The 27,691-nt window shown below is 39.7% G+C and overlaps 1 protein-coding gene across 6 annotated transcripts in view; it reads left to right on the forward strand.

Annotated features, from left to right (window-relative positions):
* Positions 1 to 3,484: 3,484 nt before the first annotated feature.
* Positions 3,485 to 27,691, forward strand: part of ets1 (v-ets avian erythroblastosis virus E26 oncogene homolog 1) — a 43,320-nt gene continuing 19,113 nt past the window's right edge. For 2 of the 6 annotated variants that reach the window (XM_028045511.1, XM_028045508.1), the window contains exons 1-3: positions 3,485 to 3,587; positions 4,792 to 4,893; positions 8,865 to 9,012. In XM_028045511.1, coding sequence (XP_027901312.1) covers positions 4,825 to 4,893; positions 8,865 to 9,012 — 217 coding nt within the window. In that variant the 5' untranslated portion in view covers positions 3,485 to 3,587; positions 4,792 to 4,824. Of the gene's footprint in view, positions 3,588 to 3,834; positions 3,851 to 4,791; positions 4,894 to 8,864; positions 9,013 to 22,414; positions 22,741 to 27,691 lie in introns of those variants that run through there. The other 4 variants (XM_028045509.1, XM_028045512.1, XM_028045510.1 and 1 more) reach the window with 4 other exon arrangements.

The raw sequence follows: 27,691 nt of genomic DNA on the forward strand, positions 1-27,691 counted from the left end.
AGGCAAGGCAGTTTAAACTTTGGACCTCCCACTTTCACTTAGCTGTTTGTCAATTGCATGGGTGTGACATACCTAAATAAAATGGTAAACTGTTGTATAAATAAATAAGTAAAAAATAACCAACACTGTGCATTGCAAAGTCAAGACTTTGTGCTAGAAATGGCACCTATTACCTAATGACAAGTCTTGGCATAAATAATGTTTATTCAAACATGGCTTATTAAAAAGGATGGATTTTGGAAAGTGTGGAATGATGACGCCCACAAAGTCTGGCAGGTCCTTAAACTCTTTCTGCTAGCTGCAATGGTAATGCTCTCACTATCTTTTTAATGTTAAACATGAACGCAGTCAGCAGAAAGACAGAGGCACTGTGCAGAAAAATATGACATCGTAATGGGGAGGTGTAAGACGACAGCCAATGTGATGATAGTGGCTTCATGTGGAGCAGAAGTGTATCGGGGGCCTCGCCTTTGAACCGTTGAGCCAGCTAATTGAAACAGCATTGCTGGGGCATTGGCTTCAAGATCTGGATCACATTGAGCCTTTGCTTTTATTCAATTTGGTCTCATCACAGGGATGCAGCCTGTGCTTTTCTCTCCACATGGCAATAAGTCATGCCCCCGCCTTTTGCCCTCGACGTGTTGCCCAGCTGTGTCCCCTGGGGCCCCACAGTGCAGAGGCCCATGGTGCACACAAGGATTCAGACGAGGTCTTGAGAAAATGCAGCCTGCCACTGAGCCCCTTATGGTACTTCTTTACGCCTCTCACCTTGGACTTGACCCTCCGTCTTCTCATGTCTCCTGAGCTCTTCTCTCAGGCACACACACTTCTTTACCCCCAGACTCAAGATTTAATGCTATGAGCAGTGGTTGTCAGGAGGTTTGGACCATGCACTTTCTAATTCAAACAAATGCTGCGCTGGGGTCAGAGAATTATCACAGAGCCACAAGGTGTTTCAGATCACCAGCAAGTGTCGAGTGTTAAGTTGATAGAGGGGAGAAAAAAAGGGAGAGGGAAAGACATAATGTTCTCTACTATTGGCTATTGCACTCTACTGGAAAGCCCTGGAAGCTTGGGGCATGGAAATAAAAAATCAAATAAAGCGATAAATAAGCAAACAGACTGATACACATGCTGATCTCTTATCACTAACAGTGATCCCAACAAGTTGAAGAAGATCTTGTGCTCCATTGGAGGAACTTCACTTCTCATTTCACAGAAGGGTGACCAACATTACTACTGTAGCTGTAATCAGCGTCGCAAAAACTCCAGTTGCTTGGTAATGGAGATAATCATTCATGTACAATAAATAAAAAATGCAGACACAGCGGATACATAGTGGTAGAATTTTGAGGTTGAGGTTTCTTGAAGTTTATATTTTGGTTATATTGTCATGTGTAACCTTATGACCATATGTCGAATAGTTTGCTGAGCCCCGTCAGCCTTCAAAACAAACATGACCCATCAAGACAAGGACTCTAGATTGCTGAAGGTGTGCTAGGATGTCTGGCTCCAAGATATTAGTAGAAGATGCTTTAAGTCCTGTAAAGAAGTTGGGCCTAAATGGATTGGTCTTATTCATCTTACAGATCTCTAATAATGTTCAATTGGATTGGGATATGGGGAATCTGCAGGCCAAGTCAATGCCTAAAACTTGTTGATATTCTCCTCAAACCTTACTGAATCATTTTTCGCTTAGGCTTGGGCTACTGAAAGAGGCTACAGTCATCAGGTAATCTATTTATTATGAAGGGGAATACATGGTAAGTATGTCTAATTTTACTCTGTCTGATGTGTAAAGGATCATGGGTTTGCTTATAAACACCTGGCAGCCTTTTTTATGAGAATATCACCGGAAGATCAGGCATTGTCACAGTCACACCCTCTACGTGTGATGTTTTCCTGGCTCCTTCCTGCTATTTTCCCAGTTAGATTCCAACAGCAGAGTCATTGTCTAATGCACTTTAGCATAGAGTAAAGACAATTATTTTTGCAAATCATTGTCAAAGTGAATATTCAATGACTGCTAATTGTTCAATATTTGGATTAGCGGCAACAACTCCAACAAGGGGAATGGGTAGAGGTACATTTGAATGAATTCAGAATTTTAATTTATTTCAGCATGGAGTGTCATTAAATGAGACAATAGTTTAGGTATTTTGAATACACCAATGTTATTTTGTGACAATATTTATGTATTACATATATTACCTGTGCAATCATGTGGAAGACTGCTACTATATAAACTGGCTACTGAGCATGGTGTATCCAAACAAAGCAATGGGAAGTTGAGTGGAAGGAAAAACTATGTTAGGAAAAAATTGCAGGGGGCAACTGTTTTGAAACTGTAGTCTTTAGGGGATGGAGGCTGCAGTCAGTAGCAGGTACCACCATGTATCCAGGAAGTGGGCTACAACTGTCATATTCCTCGTGTTAATCCATTCCTTAACCCAAAGCAATGTCAGCAGTGTCATGCCTTAGCTAAAGAAAAATAAAAAAATCCTTAATCATCTATCTTATTAACACTCACACTGATCAGGAGATATTTCTATAGCACTCAATACACTTTTGCCTTCCACTTAACTTTACAATTATTATCTTTGTGTGCTTCTCCATTTGAACAGACAGCTTCTTTAGTTGTGACCTTTTGTGGATTATCTTCCTATTAGCCAAATTTCAGTGTTTGCAGCCTTGGGAGGATTGCGGTGCAAGCTCCAGTCCAGAGCTCAGTGGAGATTCATAAAGTGCAAACTAAGGTTGAGGTGCAATTATTACACACCTAGATTCAAGGCAATATCAAAAGCATGATGGGCTGACCAAAAAATAAAGTGTCGTCTTTGTTGCTTGTGTACCCTTTCTGTCCAGAGGGTTTCATAAGCTAAACTTCACTTCAGCTAGTTTTGTTCAAAATTACCTTTTGTGGTTTTCCTCGCTGTCAGACTGTGGGACAACTGTTATGTCAAGTGTCTTGTTTGTGATTGTGTAATCTATGATGATGCCACAACATAAATCTTCTGAAGAGAAATCCTTTCTTTGACCTCATACAATGTTAAAATTTGTATAATCTAGGCAGATTTCTTTTTAATCTGCCTAGATAAAAAAAAAAAAAAACTGAAAAGGAAAAGTATGTCTATCACCAAAATGAACAGAAATAAATACTTGTAATGGATCAGACCTGTGTACTGAACATCTGTAATGAATAGGGGTTACTTTTAAAAGAACTGCACATATTGATGTTTTTTTTGTTACACAACTTATTGGGGTGCACCTGTAAATGTTTTGGAGCTGCAGGGCTGTAGAAATACAGAATAATCTGTAATCTCCCGTCGTCTATCCAAGGCGTTGTGAAAGATTCCACCTGTACTTTGGCTGCATGTAAAGTCCAGAGACTGCTCCACACAGAGGAAAACTAGGATTTGGAGAGAATCACCGTGCGATTGAGGGAGGGACTTGAAACGTGCATTATATTCCTTCCTCTGCGGGACTCGCTCCGAGCAGGTACAGCATCTCTGCAGTCCGCCGCTCAGCTGTCATTCTTAGCTGCCCAGCACTTCTGGCTTCGCAGGAAACTTTGCGCACTACAATCGGTAAGTGAGAAGTTTTGTACTCTTAAACTAAACGTGACTGACTGAATGAGGCTTTTGTCTGGGCGCGACGAAAAGTGCTGCCTGTAAAGTTTTAGTTTCTCCCGACAGGAATTCTGATGCATTGATGTGAAGCGGTCTTTTTTTTTTTTTTTTTTTGCAACTAAGGTGGTTTACTTTCTGCTTGTTTCATATCTTCGTAGATGTGTTTGTTTTTTGTTTATATATATGTGTGTGGTGGGAGGGGTACGTGGGCGTGTGTGTGTGTGAAGAAATAGATATTGACTGAATTTTCTGTTCAACTTTTTTTTTTCTAATTTCCCATATATAACAACAAATCTACTGTACACAACAAACCTTCTAACACATATATGTGATTTTTTTTTTTTTTTTGAAGGCTGCCTAGATAAAAAAAAAAAGGAAAAAAAACTTATAAAAAAACAAGGTGAATGGCAGAACTGATTTGAGTTTTATTCACTCTGTGTATGGACATCCCTCCTCCCACCCCTCTCCTCTGAAACAAGCGCATCTGACTCTTTTTGAGCTGCTGAACATCTGCAGACATTGAACACTGAGGAGTCTGTCAGCAGCTGCCACACAGACTAGAAATGCCAAATTGCTTAGCATATGAATGTGAGGAAGATGGGGACCTGTGTTGCAGAATGCTACTGCCCGTATACACCGCTTCCCCTCTAGTGTACTAATCCTGCAGCTTCGCATCTAGTTAAGTGAGAAGTAGAATGTGTGGGAGCGGGTTGAGGAGGAGCAGGAGGAGAGGAAAAGGGGAAGAGAGGAGGAGGGGGAAGAGCAGGAGGAAGAAGATTTGAGTTTGATGAAAGGAGGTGATAGCATAATAGGAAAGGAAAGCGACAGGGGGAAGTGATGGGATTGTCAGATTTGTAGAGGATGGAATCATTTACATCATTTACTTAAATAAAGATCCAGTTATATACATACTGTATATGCATGTGTATATGTGTATTATTTTTAAACTTTTGAAGCTTCAGCTAAACAAAGCTGAGCAGCTTTGTTTAGCTGAGGTTGGAGCTGACTGAGACCTAGTTCAGACTTTTGCTATTCACCCTCCCTTAAAACCCCACTCACAGACACAGCAAATTCTACATAATTGTACACACCAAGTGTAAACAATGTGTGACAGATAGCTCATCCCACCCTGCCTGGGCTGTTTGAATGTTGATCCATTCAGCAGGCCCTGCTTCTTCTGTCCGCAGCGTCCGTGATGAGTTACTACATGGATCCAGTTTCTTCCTACCCAGCTCTTCACCCCCGTGACCGTCTGGGCGCAACGGTAGGATCTCCGTCGTAAATTATGTCTGTGTTAGGGCTACCTACCACGCAGCTGGCTTGCAGAAAGTGGGGTTGAAGTCTGGGGGGGGTGCATGTGTGTACGCATGTCAGGAGCTCACGTTGCAAGAATGTGTGCAGAAGTCGCTGTCTGTGTGCTTAGCAATTCTGGATTCCATCAGTACATAAGGTGCACACACTTTCTGAAGAGCTTAATCCATCAACATTGCAATAATACTGTTTCTGTTTGTGCAGATTGTTCCTCAGGATTTCACTTACAATTAGGAAACAGTTGTTGAATAAGACAGCTTTCCCCCCAGGTTGCACAACCACCCTGCAACATGCGCTCCTATTTAGCAAGTAATATTGTAAATCATGAGACCTGCAGGCCTCTGACATTGCCTCTAAACAATCAGACAATCCCTGTCGGCAGACACCTTTCCCCTGCAAAGCCATCAATCTGTTTGGAAGAGCACTGAGGCTTCTTCCAACCTCCGAAATGAGAGCACCGAACACAGAGTCAGAGACAGTGGTAGGTGGGAACATTTGAATTCCTGTCAGGTGAGCATTTGAAGGGTGAAGGCCAAGGAGCGGCAAAATAAATGCCTCCATTTGTATGCAGAGCACCAGCACATTAGGATAATAGACTGAGGTTACATGCAAATGGCAACCCCTCCCTGGTCTGATAGACAATACGGAAGGATGCAGCTACAGAGTTCCTAATTGGCTCAGGTGGTGAGGCTTGCCTTTGAAATTGAGAAGACTGTATACCACAGTTGCTTGGTCGAAAGGTGATGCCATGTCACTTTGGCAGCTTTGTTCTCTTGAATTTACATAAATTTTAGCAAAAAAAAAAAAGCACCAGGCCATATGTGTGTTGTAGTTCATGTTTGCAATGAAGGATCCCAAAGACCTAGAGACAAACATAAGTTGTGGAAACTCATAGCTTATTTTACTTGTAAAATGCTTAGGCATTTTTAGCAAAAGTTTATTGTAATAATTTATTGTGTGAATTTTAATTGAGAGAACACATGATCGTTGTGACGTGTGACACGTCAGACACCAATGGTTCTTCCAATATATCAATGACCTTAAGCATTGTACCAGATTTGTAGAAAATTGGTTAAAACACAACAAAATCAATATTGAAGTAGCCATCATACATTCTTCTGAGATATGCATATGCATTGGCACATCTGAAGAGGTGTGTGTAAGTAAGATACCTGACTCAAACCTGACTCAAGTTAAAACAGTTCTGTCAAGAAGAATGGGTCAACATTTTAATAAAGTATTTTGAGAAGTGTATTTTAAGGAAATGTATGTAAACTTCTAAATTTCAAAACATTTATAAAACATTCCATAATTTAACAGATAAAGATTTAAGTTGCAATGGGACAAATAAAATTTGTTTTTACAATTCAATTGACCTGAAAGAGGAGAAACTAAGTCGGATTAACGGATTAGTTTGAAATCTTTGTTTAAGAAATTGCAGTCGTAATTGCTTCTCTAAGATATACACAGTGTTCTTTATGGCACAATATACTCAGTTTCCACCTGTCTTCTATGAGAAAAGAGCTTTCAGTAATGTTATTTTGGTAACAAAAACATTTTTTTAGGATTATTACAAACTATTATATTTTATTTGGCCACTCATGGTATGCTTCAATCCCAATAAAATGGGCCCAAATGCAATGTTTCAAATGGCACATGGCCTACAATTGTATAGCACTTTATCAAGTCCAGAGTACCCCAAAGCGTTTCACACTACATTCAGTCATTCACCCGTTCAGGTACACATTCACACCTTGATGGTGGGAAGTCACTGGATTGTTACAACAGCTGCACTGGGGGAGTCTGACAGAGGTGAAGCTGCCCTGCACAACATTTATAAATTGTCTCTCACTCTTTCAGTGTTTCATTTTTACTACCAAGGACCTAAAATGCTACCACATATAAATGCTTTAAAGTATGTAAGATGTTTTAAAGTATTGTTAGTGTCTGAGTAGTGTCTTTATTACCCAACCCAGGAAATTTTAAGAATGGCTTCCATAAATATTTGAAATAAGATCCCCAAATACAGATCCAACTAAGTTAAAGCTTACGCACACATCCACTCATCTAAAACTCATAATAATACCTCAGACTTGCATAAGGCAAATTTGCATAGTGGCACCAACTGGCTCATGAAGAATACTTTGTAACTTGGAATTGTTAACTTGTGTATTCTTCTCACCTTGAATTTGCAGGGGCAGTAATAATAGCATTAGAGTACACGATGCTCAGTAAATGTGAGTAAATACAGGAAGGTGAGGAACAAATTACTGAGACCATAATAATATAATAAAAATATCAATGAGAACTTGTTGAATAACAAAATGAAACCAAAATGTTGACACCAAATTGCTACATTCAAGCCCCAGAAGTTCTAGGCATTTTCACTAAAGTTCAAGTCAGTCTGGCCTGCTGGAGATGCTACAATGCCAGTTGCATGAATAGGTGATGCTGAAAAGTTACTCTCTCAAAGCTTTGTATCTCCATAGAGATACACAAGTTTGATTCTAAATAGTTTGACACGGGTAGAACAGTGGGTCGTGAATCACAAGACTTTACAGAAAGACACTGTCTTGAAGTGGACCTGGAACAAGCACAATACAGTTAGTAATTATGAACAAATGTGCTAAATATGTAAGAATTGCTTTGTTAGTGGAAAATCTAGCCAAAGATTTGGCTAGATTTAAAAGAAGAAAAACTTGTGGTACTTTATGGAAATAAAGCAGATAGGAGTAGCAAAACATTCACAAATGTTTTTGTGAATGTTACATACAGTTACATACAGAACTGTGGACTATTCTGTATGTAAATTAAGGTAAAAAAATGTTTTCAAACTGACATAAACTGCTGCTTGAAAGCTGATCTACACTCACACTGATCAAGAGATATTTCAGGTTTGATTTTATCATGTCTATCTTTGTGTAATCTAGAAATCTCCCATGTAGCTCCTTCCGTGCCTATCTAACTTACCCCACTTGCTGACAATCTCGATAGAAGATAACAGCGCTCCATGCAAATCTCTCAGAGCTGCCCTCCCCGATCCTCTGACCACATTAGCCATCCGTGAACCTGGATGATAAATGCTGCTTGGCCTAAACAGAGGCTGCTTATCAGATCACTCTGTCTGCCAGGCTGTCAGACACATAAATGACAAACAACATTTGGAAGGCTTGCATTGTGGTTAGTTTTCTTGCATTGCAAACGTGAAATAAATAAATGTCCCAGTAGTGAGACACGTTATGGAGAAGTTTAAACATGAAACATGTTTGGTATTATGCCCATATACTAAAAATGGAAACACAGACTACATTAGTCTTCTACTTATCATTCCAAAATGTAAAAATAATAATAATTAAATAAATAGCTAAAATGGCCTAATGGCTATTTCCCTCCCTGCACTTTCTGTATCCAAACAGAATCCAGTATCTCCTTAGGCTCCTGCGTCAAGTGCTGACTTTAGACTCCCCCTTCATCTGGTTCAGCTTCTTGCATGAATGTTTCCATGATAAGCTGCTGCATAAACAAAATAAAACACACACAGCAAAGATAAACCCGATGAGTCAAATTTAGATGCAAGGCTTATCTGTACATGAAAACAAAGAAAAAATGCTTCTTTCAAAATCTAAGCTTACTTTATAAGTAAAAGCCACCAGACAGATTTCTTTATGTTAAGGTTGACAACTCCAAGATGACACATGGATTGTAACAAAACAATGTCAAATATGTTGCCATAAGATACATTCAGAATCAAATTAATAACTATTGTACATTTTGACAGCTGTCAAAACAACAAAATATATGTGTACACTAGAAAGAGAGCAGAATTTGTTCTTCAACAACTGTCCTGTGCAGATTAATTATACAGCACTAAACATATATGAATGCAAGTTAACTGTGGAACATGTGTTCTCTGTTTGTCTCCAGAGACAAAGTGGAGGAGTGGCAATGGGCCCTCAAAACCAGCTCCCAGGTGTGGTTCACCCCCAGCAGCAGTTTTACCCCTCACAGCCAATTCATCCACATGAAATAGCCCTTCAGGAGGTCCCAGAAGGGCATAACATGTGTCCCACAGGTAAGAAATAAGGAGACAGCTCCTTCAATCCTTTATGTTTACACTTTGCACATTCTGTCATGTTAGAATGATTAAATTAAATGTATTTTATTGGGATTTAATGTGGTAAACCAATACAAGACAGCAAATAATTGTTAAATGAAAATGATAATGTTTTTAAGACTTCTTTCTGTGCTGTACATTCATAGTCAATCCCCTTACCTAATACTCTTAAATAAAATCCTGTGCAGCCAATTACCTCCAAAGGTAGTCAAAGATGTAGATAGACTCCATCTGTGTAGAGTTTATTCTCAGTATAAATCCAGGTGTTCTGTGAAAGTGGCTTTGGTTTCTTAGAGAAGATAAGTGAACAAATAAAATCATGGAGACCTTAACAGTTTCCTGTAAACTCAGAACTCATCTTAAGCCTAAATTCCATCCTGAATCTAACATGTGAAGATTCAGTCCGGCTGAGTTCTGAGGTAAACAGATTTCCTTCTCCACAAAACTAGCTACACAAGCAAACTTTCACTTGAACACACATGTGAAGTCTCAGCTTGGCCTGCTCTTCCTGATCTGCTGCACAAGGGACGATGGTTATGCCGACCCTGAGGGCAATGCCTTTACCAGACGCCCTCCCTCGCCCTTCAGTTCCTCTGTTTGTCCTGTCTCCCTCCTGTTGTATTTCTGGGGACAGAGACATTCCCTGAATATTTACTGTCCCCTCTCCTCTCATTCTAGATTTTATTTAATTGTTTTTCAAATCAGTTTTATTTTAAGCTAGAACATTCTTTCCAGTGCATTTCCCTGTGTTTGACTCTGGCCTCTTGTAGTCCTCAAAAGTGATTGATGCTGGTGGACTGGGATGCACGCCATGGAAGGAGGGTGGGGTGCCTGGGGGACACAAGCTTTCTTCCGTCACCTCCCTGTGCTGGATGCAAGGGGGCAAGACAGGGGGCCAAAGGGCGGCCATCTTTTTCCCAAGCCTCAAGTTTGGTCCCAGGAGAGGTGGTAGTGAAGGGAGGTTGAGTTCGAGGAAGGAGTTGGGGGGGCTAAGTAACCAAATGTGTGTGTATGCATATTTGTGACTGCATGAGAGGGAGTGAGGATTTGATGGGATTTGCTGATGTTTGTTGCCAGAGACACACTCCTTTGGAGCGTTTGCTTCATTCCTCCCAGCACTAAACTGTTGACGTAAACATTGCAGCTAAGTGGAAAAAAATGGCAGTACGTTGACCTTTTATTTGCTGTCGTCCGCCACTCAAATCAAAGCAGACCACGTTTTAAACATTTTTAGACACCTGGAGATACTCAAGTCATTTACATCTACGCAGGGGTGTCACACAGAGTTAGTGAGGTTTCTGCTACAGGCGCAGGCCGTTATGAGTTGCTGTTAACCTCAAAAGCAGCTAAAAACCTCTGACACAGTCTCCACATGCTGAGCCGTTGCTTTGACTCATTTCTCTCAAACTCTTAAAAAAGCTCTTTCTTTTTCCAAATACAGTGCCAGATAACAGTTTTCATACTGGTTTTAGTTTTTTTTTTTCATGCAACTATAAACTCCAATGTGTTTTATCTTAACGCAAAGAACAGTTTTCAAACGTAAAAAATAAATACATAAATAAATAAATAAATACATAAATAGACTGAATGTTTAAATTTTAATTGTATGTCAGTCTGGAGTTCGACTACATAATTCTGAAACATGTCTAAACCATTCCAGGCAAAGGAATTGAGTTTTAGAGTTCTTGTCCTGCTCAAAGGGGAACCTCTCCCTCAATCTCAAGTCGGCTGCAGTGCCTAGTTTTTACTAAATGTTTATCCCATATGCGTGTTGCTCCATCTTATCACCAACTCTGACCAGCTTCCCTGCACCTGCTGAAGAAAAGTTTGTCTATAGTATGATGCTTCAACCTCTGTTTCACCACGAGGTGGAGTGTATAGGGTGACATTCAGCATTAGTCATCTGCACACGTTGGCCAAAAAGCTGAACTTTAGTCTTATCTGAGCAGAGCATCTTCTTCCACATGTCTTGTTTGTTCCCTATGATCTTTGGCACGCTTCAAGTAGGACGTCTTACTGCATTCTTTCAGCAATGGCTTTTTTTTTTTTTTTGCACGACTAATAGTTGTCTTATCGACACAAGCTCCAAGCCAAACTGTGGATCATTACTGCTCCTCCAAGTGTCTTGACTTCTCCTTCCCCAACCTGTCACATTACAAACTGTACAAATTGAACCAACAAATTGGTATAACATGTTCAGAGCTTGAGATATTATTTATATACCGCTATATAATGTAACCCTGTTTTAAACCATATCCCTGACCTTCTGTGTTCCTTGGTCTTCATAATGCTATTTGTTCACATATGTTATTTAACATATATTTTAGGTAACAAAACACCTGCATTCTTAATGAGGTTTAAATTACACACAGGTAGACTAAGTTGCCTATCTAGGTTGACTTGGCAAGACCAATTGATTGCACTGGCTATTATTTAAGGAGTACCTGAGTAATATGGGGGCTGAATCAAAATGCAGTTTGAAAACTATTCTTTTTCCTTCTGCTTGAATAATTTGATACTGATATGATGCTGATCATTCACACCGAAACCACATAAAATGTGTTGTAACAGATCAAAATGGGAAGAGGTTCAAAAGGTATGAATAGTTTTGCAAGAAATTAGAGGGCAGACCAAAAGATCTCCAAGCTCACTGTTAAATAATTGCAGCAACAGTGTATTAGAGTTTTGCTCATGTTTTTAGCAGTAATTATGTGCATTGTTGTATGTTTTGTGTAAGGAAACTAATGACTGACTGGTTCCTCTAAAATTTAGAGGGTGGATGAATTTAGAGTCTAAATTCATCAATCAAAAATGAAACAGAAGTTAATTAAACTGAATAACTTTAATGTTGCCCTCTCTACCACAAATATTAAAATAAACAGTAAATTATTCTTACAAGTCCCACATGTTTTATTCAAACTAAGCTGAACTGTTCGAATCTCTCTTTAAATGTAAACATTTAACAGCACCTTGTCTTGCCCAAAGAACATGTCTTCAAGGAGACAAAGTGTTTTTGCAGCTTTCAGCATACGTGCCTCAGAACATGTATGCATGAATAGTTTTGATTCCACGTAACATGTTGGTCTTTTACTTAAAAGGTTTAACATTTTGGATCTAATATTATTTTTCTCGTTGCAAATAGATTAAGTGTTTGTAAAATGAAATGTGACAGTGTGAGAAAGAAGCAGTTCATAACAGATGGGAAAAGGGGGGGCGGAGTTAGAAGTTGAAAAAAGAAGAAAAAAGAAACTTTGTATGTTTGGCCCTGAGCCCAATGTCACACACACTCCTTCCTGACGACAGCCATGCCATAGTGCTGTTTATACAGCTCCACTCTTCAACCATCCAACACTTACACCAAGGGAACCTGCTGTAACTTCCCACTTTGGAAATTATTTATATGTGTCTGCAAGGGAAGACAAGAATGAAAGAAAAGAAGATGAAGTGTGTTTGTCTGTGCAGTCTCACTGAAATCCAGGCGCAGATATATCCTACATATATGCGTACATCCTGCTAACATCATCCAGTGATGCACACTCTATGTATTCATTCATTAAATTCACACCCTGCACTCTGGCAAGTATTGTATTACAGCATCCTTCCATTCAGTAAAGCAGAAACACACACACACCCCCACACACAGATAGTACACGCATCCACTCCCAGGCACTTGTGAGTTCAGTGTACATTTAAACATGCACTCACATTTAGTGCATGGAGCCACAGCTGTGATCTGCCTCTCAGGGACCATTGGCCTGCGTTTTATTTGATATGATTTGACAGCTGGACAGTCGGAATAGGAGGGGACTTGTGGGGGATCGAGCAAAAGGGAGAGGGAGGAATACAGTTTTAGGAGCGAGGATGGATAAGGAAATGGGATAAGACACAGGACTGCAACAGTGACAGTTGGAGGAGAATTGAAGAGGAGGAGGATCTGAGATGTGGAGCTCTGGCGGTGGTGATGGTGGGGAGAGGAGTGGAGGGAAAGAGGGAGGAAAGGGGGGCCCCGTCTCTGATGAGGGGGACGTCCTCACGGGCGCAGGCCCATTTTTTATTTCTAAAAGTAAACAGGCAGCCTGCTGGGGTCCGGGGGGTTATGGGAAAGGAGGAAACAGTGATGCTAATCAGACCAGTGCACACTTCCCCCTCTAACAATGTAACAAAACAAGAGTGGAAACGCGGAAAACCAACAGACAACTGTGGAGGAATGGGTTGGATAGCTCCTTGGTCCTATATTTGAACCACACAGTGTGATGTAAACACCCAGACTAGTCAATTAACAGAGGAAAGAGACAATCTGTTTCTACCAGCTGGAACATTTGTAGATTTTAGCTTTAGGGTTTGCTGAGTGAGAAGTGGAATTTAGTAAAGCAGCATTACACTGGATCCTTATCCTCCTTGAAACAGGCTCAGAGAAGTAACACATCAAAGAAAGCCTTTCCTCATTTTCCTTTTACAACCCATTTCCTGTGATTTTGTTAATAATAAGTCATGAGCTAATCATATTTTTTCTGTTTGCTTTTGCTAATGATTAGCGACTGTGTTAGTCATGAACGCTGCCTGAAAGACTGACCTACCTCTTTAAGTCTGATTTTATTTTTTTCTTTAAAACTTGTGCAATGAAAAATAAGAATACAGCAATACAACCAGTTCCTGATTCAGATGAACAATATTTTGTAAAAAAGTAAAAATATGAGATTTGTTTTGACAAAAACGTTTTAATGAATTTATTTATGACCGATCTTTTTCTCCGCCACTTACTGTGATCCCAATACTGTATAAACGATAATATGAAACAACTCAGCTAAATTGTGAGCGCTTCACCTGCTGGGGTCTGAACTCCAAGCCTCACAACGTTCTCTTGATCCATATCTGAAGCAGAAATCTGTGATCAGGTTACTTTAAAAAATCTAACCCAATTCAGACCAAACACAGGCATTGTGTCCAAGCTCGATCCAACCCAACTGATTAATTCTAATTGGAGGCTCGAGGCTGAATTAAATCAGACACATTATTTTCATTACAATTTTACTGCTTTCATTAAAAGTTGCTAGCAGTTACTATCTAACATCTAGTTTGCAAAAAGTCACAAACTGTTTGCTATGGCTGACAGCAAGGATGGGATCAGCCTATATTGGTTTTAATTATGAGCAAACTACAACTACAGTAGTTTTAAGGTGATGTAATTGACTGCAGTTGAGAGAGAAAACCTCAACATAGGGAAGCAACACAGAAGAAGTCATTCAATAACAATATGAGTCTCCAAATGATTAAAACAGTCACAATATTTGTCAACAGTTGCTTCTTTGAAATTGTTTTCTTTACCTGAAGAAGCAAAATGCAAGTGGGTGAGGCTTTGCTAGACTGACTTCAGTTTTACAAAATATATAGTGGTGTGTTAAATATGTACTCTTTCTGTAAAATCATCCAAACAGGCCATATTCTGTCTTCCCTTTTCCAGAGTACCGCAAGTTTTATTTCTAGGAAGTATTGTGTGGTAAGTTCCCTCTGCTAATGCAATGACTCATTGCAGAGCTTAGCTAGAGAACACACAGTTCCAAAAGCTACGCAATCATTGATGGGACATGATGCAACAGATGCCAGCTCATCAGGAAAGGTGGTACTTTAATAAGGCCTTAGAGAGATTCCCCCTTTGTTTGAATGAATCGTAAGGCATGATGATATTCTCTACTATGTGTAATGAGGGTGACTTAAAAATTGTTTCTGTGAATATGTGTGAATTTGTGTGAATACAAATTTGTTCCATAAAAGACTCCAGATTAGTCCCTGGTAGCTTGAGGTCATCTATCAAATGGAATAAGACAGTTTATCAAAAACAAGATCAGCTGCTTCTATTCTGCTACTGTATGCCTGATTTATAGTACCATGTCTTTGAGAGTTACTGTTGACTGTAATGGACAATAAATTAAAAACAAATACTTCCCAAATAACCCTCTAGCTCTGAGGTAGACGAGGCTCTTCTCAAAGTGTGCTTCTAAAAGTGAGGAGGGAGGGGAAGACAGGGAGAGGGAAGTCTGGGAGGCAAAGAGCCTCAGAGGGGGGTGGGGATAATTGAATTATCAGCACAATGGAGTGATGGGGGGCACGTGGTGCCACTAATGGAGGAAGAGATGTCCTTTTTAGCGAAGCTAATTGTTCAGAAAAGAGCTGAGCCTTTGTTCAGGGAGGCCCCCGCTACTTTCCCAGTGCACTTACATGCACATTATTCAGTAGCAGACACGCTCACCCTCGCATGCTATCGGAAGATAGTTTGGAATGTGAGGTCTAGGGAAGAGATGTACACGAGCACAGCCACACGCTCACATGTGTAGGGCTCTTTTCTCAACTGAGTGTCTGATCTCAGCAGGAGTGCATCCAGCCTGTGGCACCTTCACACAGCAGCCCACTACAGATAGAGCTGTGACTGAGCTGCCAGACAGCGGCCACAAGGACCCCACTGTTTTACTGTTTGACTGTCTGCCCTCTTTCTCTTTGTCCCTATGAGTGTGTGTCGGGGTGTGTGTGTCCATCACCCGTCTGTGTGCATGCTTGAGTGGCTATAAATGAGTGGCTGATTGATGACATGCTAAATGATGTCTATTCACATGCCATACCGAACACATCACGTCATACTCTATCTTTTGTCTGAGACATGTTTCAGTTTAATCCTATATATGGATCACCATTTAGCAGTCTTACAGAAAGGAAGGGCGGTGGGGAGAAAAGAACTCAAAAGACTTTGAGCAGAACTAACCCTTGCAACCTGCTAGGAGGGTGCCAACATCAAACACAAATATCACTTGACAGCTGTACGGATTGCTCTAAATCGAATAACCTTTCCGTTAACTCTGTGAAAAGCAGCAGGTGCAACGGTTACATCTAAGGATTACAGACAGGCAGGCAACGCAGATGTGCCAATGAGAGACAGCCAGTAGCGGCAGAAAGCAGCAATGAGAGAGAGAGAGAACTGCTTTAGCCGGTGGCTGCTGCGCTGCAGCACAAATGAGTGAAGCCTGCTAACTGTCAAAACCATGGAAACAGCATTTGCCAGGTGAAGATAGGAAATGCTGAAACCAAACTTCTTTGATCGGAGACAGGTCTAGTACACACACTGGAAGTCTGTTTTCTAACTGGAAGACAATTAACAATCACATTGACTAGACAGGAAAAGACACAGTTTGTTTTAACAATAGTTGCTTAGAACAAAAACTTCCTATACTAATATAAAATTGGCTGTTGTGTGTTTAACCAGTGTTGATTGTGCTCCTTATTTCCCCCCTCATAATAAAGAGCATATTTCCCTTTTGCTATTCATTGGGAATAACAAAAGATGAGGGGTTTATAGTGTCATTGGATCTGAGATTATTGCATGAAACAGGTTCTGTTTAAAGAATATAATCACTTAATATCTCACTTGCCCTAGATAACCAACTTGGTGTCTTCGTTCAGTCTAAATCCAGATTGATTACTCCGCAGGATGACGCTTAGGGCTAGTCAAGCATAATTTATCAGATCTCAAAATCATCATTGCAGTTTATAATGCAATACTGTTGTATTAAACTTGAAATTGTCACTTACCCAAAAAGACGTTCATAGCTGGTGAGGCACTGACTTAATTATAATCAGATATGTAGACCACCTGCATGTTATTGTTTACATAAGGAAATTTCGCGCATGCGGACAAAAAGACTGTCATGCATAGCCGCGCTGCCGCCGTAGAATAATTCCGTTAACTCAATCAAACTTGGACATGTAGATATTATTAATTTCGTGCTGTGCTCCAGAGCAAAGGGTAAAAACCATTAAAGTACAACTCAAAACCACTTCTTTCTCCCTCTGTATCAGCGCAGGTGTGCGCAGACTCGTTGCCATAGCAAATAATAACCGCCCCCCCACCAAAAAAAAAAAAACACTGAAATATTTCCCACACAAATAAGTGATTGCTGTGGTACGAGGAGAAAACTAAAAATATATCGCTGCATTTGACTTTACTGTATGCCTAGCTTGCTGTTACTGTCTCTTACTCTGCAGTTGTGGAGTCACAATGTCTGGGATCATGAGCGCCCCCTGCCATGAGGCAAGAGAACTGCCTGCCTCACCTCGAATCTGTTCTCTGCCGTTTCTGATCGCTTCTCTACGGTGGCCCACAGGTGCAAATGCGCAGCAAAAGAGAAAACATGCAAACAAACAAAAAACACGCGCACAAATTAAATGCGGCAAGCAAAAAGCGAATGAAATGCAGCAAACAAAAAGAGAGACGCAAACAAAAAAGAAGACACCCCCGAATGAAATGCAGCAAACAAAAAGAGAGACGCAAACAAAAAAGAAGACACCCCCGAATGAAATGCAGCAAACAAAAAGTGTTGAAAACGGAAGTGCTCCAGACCACTAGGGGGAGTCAAAGAGTCGAGACCGAGCCCAGAACGGTATGACTGACACAAAGTCTATCACGCTACCCATAAATTATTCTGTTATTCTATAATATTATAAAAGACGGCGTATCTGAAAAGAAATATAGTAATACGTACCTTTACTTTCTTTCAAATTTCTTTCTCTGAATCTTGCATCTGGTCCCATAGAAATGAATACTATTTTCTTTGACTCCCCCTAGTGGTCTGGAGCACTTCCGTTTTCAACACTTTTTGTTTGCTGCATTTCATTCGGGGGTGTTTTCTTTTTTGTTTGCTGCATTTCATTCGGGGGTGTCTTCTTTTTTGTTTGCGTCTCTTTTTGTTTGCTGCATTTCATTCGGGGGTGTCTTCTTTTTTGTTTGCGTCTCTCTTTTTGTTTGCTGCATTTCATTCGCTTTTTGCTTGCCGCATTTAATTTGTGCGCGTGTTTTTTGTTTGTTTGCATGTTTTCTCTTTTGCTGCGCATTTGCACCTGTCGGCCACCGTACTTCTCAGCACACAAAACACGTTACACACACAATTGGTGACAAAAAACACTGTACATTATATACATAAGCTAAATTCTAGAACATCAGTTCATACATTAAATGTCTTTTAGTTATTTTATTGGTGACGTACAGAAAGGAGGAGCATGCTCCCATAGAATGGCAGCCAGTGCAGTTAGCGAGAGGTTGCGCAATCCCAGGTGAGGCTCAGCTCGCTGCTGCCTCACCGGCTGCGCTTCTGAGCATTTGAATGGGAAAATGCGAAAATTCAGCGATTTTTGAAGAACAAATTATCAGAATTTGTTAAGCTAGATGAAAAATAGGTACTTTATAGTACAAACCACAGGGTGAAAATAGCAATATAAATTATTTTATCATATTATTTTCCCATGATCACAGGTGAGGCTCTGCCTCCTCTGACCGCACGTTCCTGTTGTTCAGATAACATGAAGAGAAATAAATTGCAAGGGGTTTGCATTGCTAATACTAGTTAGAAACTAATCAACTGCAGACTCTCATTGGTTTTTCAGCTCAACTTGAACACACTTGGTACAACATAATTTTCAACTATGATTTTAAGGACAAATCCAATGCAGGATAACTCCCAGATGGATGAGTAAATCAGTCGAATAATCATCAAAATGACATTCACATTTACTGCTATAAAGGTTACTACTTTACCCCTAACTACAAATGAATTAGTTGTTTAATTCTATGCAAAGATGACAAAGTGTTAAAGGTTCATTAAATAGAATTAGAATAAACTTGAGAATTTTGGGTTTGAAAGTGTTTTAAGATGGTAAAACTCTGTTTTAGTTTTGGCTCCTCTTGGACTAGTCTTTCATCCTTTAGACGGCAAATAATTTGGTTTTATAAATAAAAACTGCTTTTGGTACGCTGTTAACTGCTTTTACCCTCCTGTTATGTTCCGGGTCAAATTGACCCATTTTGAAGTTTAAAACATTTTTTCAAATATTGGAAGTATTTTTTTTTGCATGAAACTTTTTCTGTTTGTCTTAATAGGTGCACTCTACATATAAATTTTACACATTTGTACCAACCCCTACGTCTACTTTTTACATAGATACTGTTCGGGTCAATTTGACCTGGCAGTCAGGTTAAAGTGCAAAAAAAGATTAAAAAATTTCCAATTCTATATGTTTCCTTGCAGCAATGAACCATATTTCACCATACACACACACAAACACACCCCTACATGCACACCCTGACACACACAAGCCCACTTTCTCACTATTTTCTTTACTTCACTAGGAAACTGCGAGAAAGCTGGTGTTCATGCAACTTTCGACGGGAATCTTTTCTGTTCCCATAGACAAACTCCACCCACACTGAGTAGATATTCAGCAGAAGTGGAGGAAAACATAAATACTCTCTGCATGACTCATTTATCGGGATTTTAATCAGCGGGTCAATTTGACCCTGAACATTATGTGTGTCTCAAATTCAAGATCACCCATTAAAAAAAATAAAAGTGTAATATAAATTTTTTTTTTACCAAAGATCAATTTCAAGGAAATTATAGTTTTTTTGTGTCTAGGTTTAAAAATTAAAAATGTAAATTAAATTGTTTATGTCCAAATGAGTAAGTTGTCATCATTGATCCTTTATTTGTGAGAAATAAAAAAACATCATTGCACAAATATTGATTGAAATGATTAGTATTGGAGTTAATAATCAGATACAAAAATGTTTTGGAGGAATTTTTTGGTTTCTGACACTATTGCATGATTAAACACTCCCCGGGTCAAATTGACCCACGGACATTTTTGCTGTACCCTAGAAACTAACATAACAGGAGGGTTAACCTTTTGCCAGTGCCTCACCTCAAATATCCTGAAATATCTCATTAATAACATCAATTATGGTCTAAAGAATGGATTTGTGATAAAAGTAGTTTACTTTTATACTGTTATATTTTATGCTGAATCAGTTGTTATAACCTTTTGCAAAAGGACAAAATGAGCAAAACGGATAATGAAATTAAATTGGCTTTTTGCTGCAGTTAAACTGATTTCGGTAAGTAAAACCAAAAGAACGCCCAAAGTAAAATGTCCTACAGTGACTCCAGACTCAATGTTAGTCAGCAATGCCATTAAACCTTAAATGGCTGCCCTCAGGCACAAAGGAACCCAGGATGTCCTTCTAAGAACAGAAATGAAGGGAGTTCATTAACAGAAAACAAAGAGGTTCAGTCAGAAAGAGCAAGCGAGTGATGGTCAGGCTAGCTGATGTGAATTGAGAGGTACTGTTCCATTCTTTTTCACCCTCAGCCCCTCTGGTGAGGCAGCTCTTCTCAATACAGAATCCACTAGTGCTCCTCTCAGATGAGACTGCTATCATGCCAATGAAACCTGATACGGGGCGGCTAATGGAGCCAGTGAAGTACCACCAGTTTAAAAATCCATATGTGATCAATAATCCTGGCTCCCCTGTCTCTTTCCAGATCATCCCATTTAGAAATACATGCATAAGGCACATGCACAGGTATTGTAATAATGGGGAAGCTGTCAGTCACAATGAGGTTGGTTGCTTAGAAAATAGGAACCTTATGTAGAAACCATGTAGATTATTTCAGTAATGAACGTCAGATAGATAGTACTTGCATCATTCCTTGTCTATCCTGTACATTCAATTTTCTTGTTGTTGTTAAAAGCAATAATATTAGAATCTGTTATTAGAGTTTCTGTTGCCATGGGAGATAGCCCCTAATGGCAGAGCCTTGTGCACAGACTTACTGTGGCTGGAGAGCCCAATCTTTCTCTTGTCATTGTTCATTTTCAGTGGCAGAACAAGATTTTGATTTAATTTCCAGCAAGACATGACCATTGTTCCTGATTACTGTCAATATGAAAGCACAAAACTTCATAAAAAGGGGCTAAATTAGAACTAGAGCACCCAGTTTACCTTAGGAAACTGGATTTTCATTGATGATCATGGTGACAGCAGCCCTGTTTTGGCAGATTTTATTGTTAGATTAAAATAAAAGTTAGAAAGACTAGACTATTTTTAAACTTTACCTAGATGGATGTGTGCATCTATTTGCGAAGTTGCATTTTAGGCACTTTTAACTGATTCAGTAATGTGAAGTAAATAGACATGGCAGGTTTTATTGATCCGTATGAGGTGAACAGGAAATACTCTGAAGTGTTTATGGGGGTGAGTTATGGGGAAGGCTGGGCCTGCCCAAGACTTTAAAGAGATGTTTTGAATGAAAGAAACTATACTTTAACATGAATTCTTTTTCTATTTTACCCATGTAAATTATTTAGTTTTCAGTCACAATTTTAGCAAGAATAAAGCTTACAACACAGTGGAGAGTAACTACATTGTGGCCATTTACTGTGTTATTTTTGCTCCCATTTAGAGACAAAGTGTCGGTTTTTAATATGAGTAATAATGTTGTCTCCTCAGAGTTGCAAGACCTGTGGGCGGCGAAACATCGCCCTAAAACAGTTTTCTGCAAGAAGGAGTACTAGTATGCACTTTGGGTGACCAATGAAGTTAAAGTAACTATGATTCCTTACTAAAATAAAGAACTATTTTGATAAACATTATTTGTGATGAGGTGCAAGTTGTTAACAATTTTACAATCAGCCTTACCTATATTTGACTGCAATGTCAGTAATGTGACAGTAATGTCAGTCCTGCCATAGTAATGTCAGTTACTATGGCATCTTTGCCATGTCAGAAATGTAATGTTAGGACTGACATTACATTTGTACATTTACATTACATTTGTACATTTGCTTTCATTTGTAAACAAATGTAGCATTTGCAAGAACCACATACTTGCAGAGTTGTACAACCATTCACAACATGCATGCAATGATTTCCCAACAATGAAAGTTGTGGTTCTTATTATAAATTGGAATTCTTATTATTAACAATGGATAAATGAATTATAAATTTCAATAAATAAAGGACAAAATTAAGCTTTTCTTTTTTTTTTTTTTTACAATACAACTGACATGTTAGTTCACATGGTCTCAGTGACCCCAGGGCCTTCAGCAGTTGTGAAGTTTGTTTCTACTGAAGTCAGACTCCAAACATCATGGCTCAAAAAACCAAGCATTAAAGCCTTTTAATAAACTCTGTGTACTGTCGTTTAAAAATGATTTGCCTAAATAATGAATAACTTATTCAAGGCACTCGACATGGAGCCCCACGTTTCAAACTGTTTTCATATTCTTGGAAAAAGAGGAAATTTCGGGAACGAGTAATACATTTAATTACGTTCTGTGGTCTTGGCAAGAGTATTTTCACACTACAAAATGAGGAGGTGTGATTGGGTCTTTGTGTGTGTGTACGTGGGAGGGTGGGATAGTAAGAGTGGGACATAGTAATTGAATTGTGAATCAACTGGCAAGTCAACCCCTCAAACACCGCCCCCTTCGACAGTCGTAGCGCTCCGGGTCTGTGCAATATGTAACGCCCATGGCTAGAGATAGAGAGGAAGGAGTGAGTGAGTGAGTAAGAAAGAACGAGGAAAAGAGGGAGTGTATGCATCGGTGAGAGAGACAACGAGATAAGTTAGAGTAAAAGAATCTTAATCGTGTTGTAGTGTGAGGAGAATAGAATTAGATTCGCCAAAGGAGGAGAAGATTTTACCCACTTATTGAGTTTTTCCACCCTCTTTTGGAGCTGTTAAAATAAAAAAAAGGAACGCGGCATTTTTTTTTTTGTTTCAAGCCACGCTGATCTGATGATCATGACGGCAGCTGTCGATATGAAACCGACGTTAACGATCATTAAGGCTGAAAAGATGGACGGTGAGTAAGACAACTCTTCCTCCTATTAAGCGCTTTGACAGTCAACACGGGACTAACATCACTCCTTAGACGTTTTTCTCGTAGCTAAGGCGACCCGGCCGGTGACAGATTACGTTGATGAGTAAACCACAGCGTTCATTCTTACCAATTAGACGCGCTAAAAGTGGGGGGACAAAACGTCCTGAACGCCTTTAATGTACCAAGACTGTTTTGTTGCTCAATATTGGAGAACACGCAAAGAAAAATGCTGTCACGCCTGAGGCTTCACAGTCATGCAATAGGCTGTACCGTACTGTATGCGTGTTTCACGTCATTGTTATTGAATGCATTGGGCTATGAACTTTACATTAGCCTAAACGTGCATTCCCTATTATCTTAAAGTTTTACGAACACTTTGCATCAGTTACTTATGATTAAAATAAGTTTAAACGTGATAACAAATCACCTGTGATATGTTAATGAAACATTGCATTTTTGTGTATCTTACTTTTTTCCATTCTGAATTCTTAGAGCTCTAATTGAGACATTGCTCATATTTAGTTCATAGTTATGTACTTTTAGATTATGTTGTGCAACTTATTCCCTTCTTCTCCTATCCATCTCTACATATCCCATGTCGCGCAGGGAAGAGCTTTGACTTTTCACCTTGGAGACAATCAGTGGTCCCTAATAACCCCTCTCTCCATTGCCTCCCTTTCTTCTGTCCTCCCTACCTTCACCTCCTCCTCCTTCTCCTAAGAGGCTGAAACAGAGTATCCAGACGAAAGGAGAGGCAGGCTGAGGTGATGAATCTGCACTGCTGAGGCTTGCCTCTCCAGCTCTTGGCTCACTGGAGGGATTATACAAGCAGTAGTGATGAGTTTGGCCGCAGTTTTGAGCCGTTTTGGATTTTAAAACATTGTATGGTTTCACTTCTTAAAGTTTTTGTTTGACTGATTTGCATTTTACACTTTTTTTCTACATCAGTTTCCCTGCCCGTTCACACCTCAGGTGGCATTTTGAGTCCTGTTAGCTGAGCAGCAAGCTAGTAGCGATGCATTATGGAAATCTGACACTAATTGCCAGAGTTGACCGACTAAAGGAGCAGTGATTCACCGCAATAACCAGCTTCTCCCTGCTGTCAATACCTGCCGAGCAAAGCCTAAAAACACATATACGTTGCAAACACAAAAAATGTGCTGACAGGCGTGGTTATGTTGCCAGAGCGTAGCACTATCTTGCAAAACCATTTCACAATGCTCGGCCCCTCTTACTCTCACTTCGGTGCACTCGGGTCATAGCAAGCCTGCGAAGGAGGAGTTCAAAACCCAAGTGAAACTGCTCCAACTGCCTCCACATATACAGTTGTGTTTACTTTTTGGTGTTACTATGCTTACAAGATAAATGTACTCCCAGTGTCTACGGCAACATAGTTGAAGGCAAGTTCAGCCTTAAGCTTCTAAAAAATGTAAGGATGAGTTCAAGTGGCAGAATTTAAATTATTTATTTATTTATTTTTTTAAAAGGGTGTGCTGGACTGCCACTGAGAAGCAGTGGAAGTTTCTGCTGAACTTTTTGTTGCTCTGTTAGAACTGCAGCGGTCACCTTTTCTCCGAAACACCTGCATCAACATAGTTTACGGTATATGTGTTTATGTTTTTACCCTGCTATCATGCTTAGGCTGTTTCCAGCCCACCTTACTATACTATTTGTTTTCTTTTGTGACGGAAGTGATGCCAGTGTCGGCTTTCGTGGGGCTGTCCTCACCCTCCAGCTGAGGTAATTTCTTTCAAAGCGCTCACACAACGTCAGGGTCAGAGGTACAACCAAACACAGCTTCTAATGTTTCCCCAAGCTCTTATGCTGTCCCTCACCCCTCCTCCCTAGCTCTACAGTGAGTAATTCCCAGCAAAGTACACTTTTTTTTCATGGTTACTCAGACCATGATATTTTGCTACTGACAGCTTTGTGTAGCCATAACAAAACTTAGCTTTCCAGAGATGGCGTTGAAAAGATGGTCTGTATTCTGTAGGAGTACAGCACAATCAAGCAAAATTTCATACAGTTGCTAATGAAAAGACTTGCCAATCATTTACAGGATGAGACATACTTTTCAGCTTTCTCCCACTTGATTGCTTGGTTTCATAAGACCTGAAATTCGGGGTTCAGTGGCTGACTGGAATGCTTCCGAGCATGCCCTGCTGGGTGGCATGCATGGACGCATGGAGAGACCTTGAAGGGAGGCTCACTTTTATCTGATCAACGCAGTGCAGCACTGATGCTCATATAGCAAGGCCTTATATGGCATCTACTTCCATGCCAGCCACATGCAGTACAAGCACATACAAGCCATGCCACAGAGATAATTTCCAGGACTACGTCAGACTTTCTTTTCTGTGGAGATTCCCATTTTGCGGCTTTATGGAGCAAGGACAGAGAGTTGCATAAGGTTCCATTTTTATTATCATGTATTGTGTCAACGCTACTACAGTGGCACAGTGTAATATATGGCAATATTTGAGGGTGTGTGGCTTGTTAGCAGCTGTGTAAACACTGTTTGGGTGATCCTAACCCTTCTTCATGTGTTCTGTCTGTGAATCTCACCAAGCAGTGCAAATAATTTCCTTTATTTTAAGTGAAGCTGAGGCTGATGTGGTTGCAAAAATCAAACCTTAGTTGTTCAAATCAGTTCATTACACCACCAAAATTGTATCAGACAGTCTTTGACCAGACTGTGTTTTGACCTTCTGTTTTGAATGTGCTAACTTTGACAATTGGCCTCCCTGTGCCGGCCAGCATGAAGTGGAGGTCTGTGCTTTTCCACAATGACCTTGTCTTTCTTTACTTATCATGCTGTACATTAAATCTATGAAATAGGTTATTCCCTCTATTTAGTTAGTGCTTCATTCATTGCTTCTTGACTGAGTCTGTTATCTGTCATAAAACCGTGTGCTGCGTAGGTCCTTTCACAATGCTTCTCTAGTGACTACACGCCTTAATTTTTGCTTATAAAGCTTAGTCATAAAGAAAGGCGTGTCAGTAGCAGATACAGCACTCTACTAAATAATAAACATATGTAGAGTCAGGATCTTAAGGTTTAAAGAACAGCCAAGGTGTGGTCAGTTTGATAGCAGTAAATGGTCTGAATGAACAGTAATCCAAATATAGTGCATCTCCTGGAAGCCTTCTGCCTACACCATCTTATTGACTCACTTTTCACAAAAAAATAAAAAAAACCAAACCAAATAAAAAATATATTACTTGGGTAGGGGAAGTCTAGCACAAACGAGTTTTTTTGTAACTCTATAGTCAATTACCCACCCACTAGTCCTCAAGCGATCCGCCCCCTCTCTCCCACCTCCCCCCAATGTTTCCATTTCTTTCTGTTGGCCACATGAGTTTTTCTCACGACTCCTTGATGTGGGATACTGTGAGTTCCTAGTGAGCGTACTTCGTCCCATCCCCAGTCATTCCTAGCGTGTAATCCCTGAGTCACGGCACTAGACGCCTGCTGCACCACACGCCACTGGCTCTCCGATGGTGAGTCTGTTTGACTGTGCTTGAACAGTTTTTGCTACCCCCTCATGCCTCTTTACATTACCAGCCTTACCGAACCCATTCTGGCATAGTTCGATACAAAATTTAAAGTCTAGACATTGGCTTGAGTGCTTTCTACTTTACCCCCTTCTTTGTTTTACACTATGTGTGTCTTATGCATCCCCTTTCTGGAACAATGTTTCCCCAGTGAAAAAAAAAATAATAATAATAATAATAAAAAGAGATCCAAAATAAATGCACCTAAAATGTTTGTTTCAACACAGGTGTCTAACTGTCCACAATGAGGCCATATCACAATTTATTTTTAAAACCATATGCTCCAGATTTTCTTAGCTTTTTTTTTTCTTTTTTACTGCACGCCAGCTGTTTTTTGTGTCTGTGTCTGGTTCTGTAATTAGCTGAATAAATGGGGTACAGCCACAGACTCTATGTGTATTAGGCTTACAGCATGAAAGGTATATTAATTGAATGACTGACCCAATCAAAACGATATGGAAAGGTTGTGTTTTTTAGGCTGGTGCACTCTTCAATATTGGTACATTTCTCATTCCTTATGATAACCTGGACTTTAATAATTCTATGGAACTGGAAATTGGGTACAGGTTTAAAGTCTTCATTTGAGACACTGCAGCATAAACTGGAGTCATTACTTAATTTTTACCAATCTGTCTTTTTTCATTGTCAAATCAGCATTTGTTTTTCTTATATAAAATAAATCACTTTTATTTGACTATTTATATCCTGATTTATACAAACTCCATGTGCTGTTGCACAGCTTTTGATTTTTTTATACAAGGTTACAAGGTAGTGCTGGGCAAATTGTGAGTCACTGCATGGAATTTTACAAGATATGGTCATTGCTATTCTCATGACCAGTCACATAGTCTAATGAAGCAGCACGCTATCCCTGAAGTCCAGTCAGTCTTTGATGAAATGAGTCACAACCCATCTGTGTGTTTTGATTTGTGGTGTTAAGAGAAAGGCAGAGAACTGGAGAGTGGCAGATAAAGAAGTCAGTTTGTGTGAGAGTTTACATAACTACACTGTTACCCACATGCTGGAAATCAATTCCATCTCATCTTGTAAAACACTAACATTTCATGATATCAAATTCTGGTTTACGTCTTCTTAATCAGTGAAGTTTGAGGTGTTGCGCATTCCTTATCTTATTAAGATAAAGGGACGTGACAACTTTTTTGTACATGTTTTACGCTCCTATTAGCCATGGAGGCGACACTGAGCTTAAAATAGAAGAGTAGTTCATCATCCAGAGCTGAAACCATTTTGCCGCTTAGACCACAAGTCATTTTTGGTCACATTAGAGGAAAACAAGAAAGCTGTGAGAAGCACATTAGCGATTGTAAAACAGAGGTGGAATGTGAGGCATGCAACATGAAAACAGTGTGGTCTAGTG

The sequence above is a fragment of the Xiphophorus couchianus genome, chromosome 18 (assembly GCF_001444195.1).
Source record: "Xiphophorus couchianus chromosome 18, X_couchianus-1.0, whole genome shotgun sequence".
Lineage (NCBI taxonomy): Eukaryota > Metazoa > Chordata > Actinopteri > Cyprinodontiformes > Poeciliidae > Xiphophorus > Xiphophorus couchianus.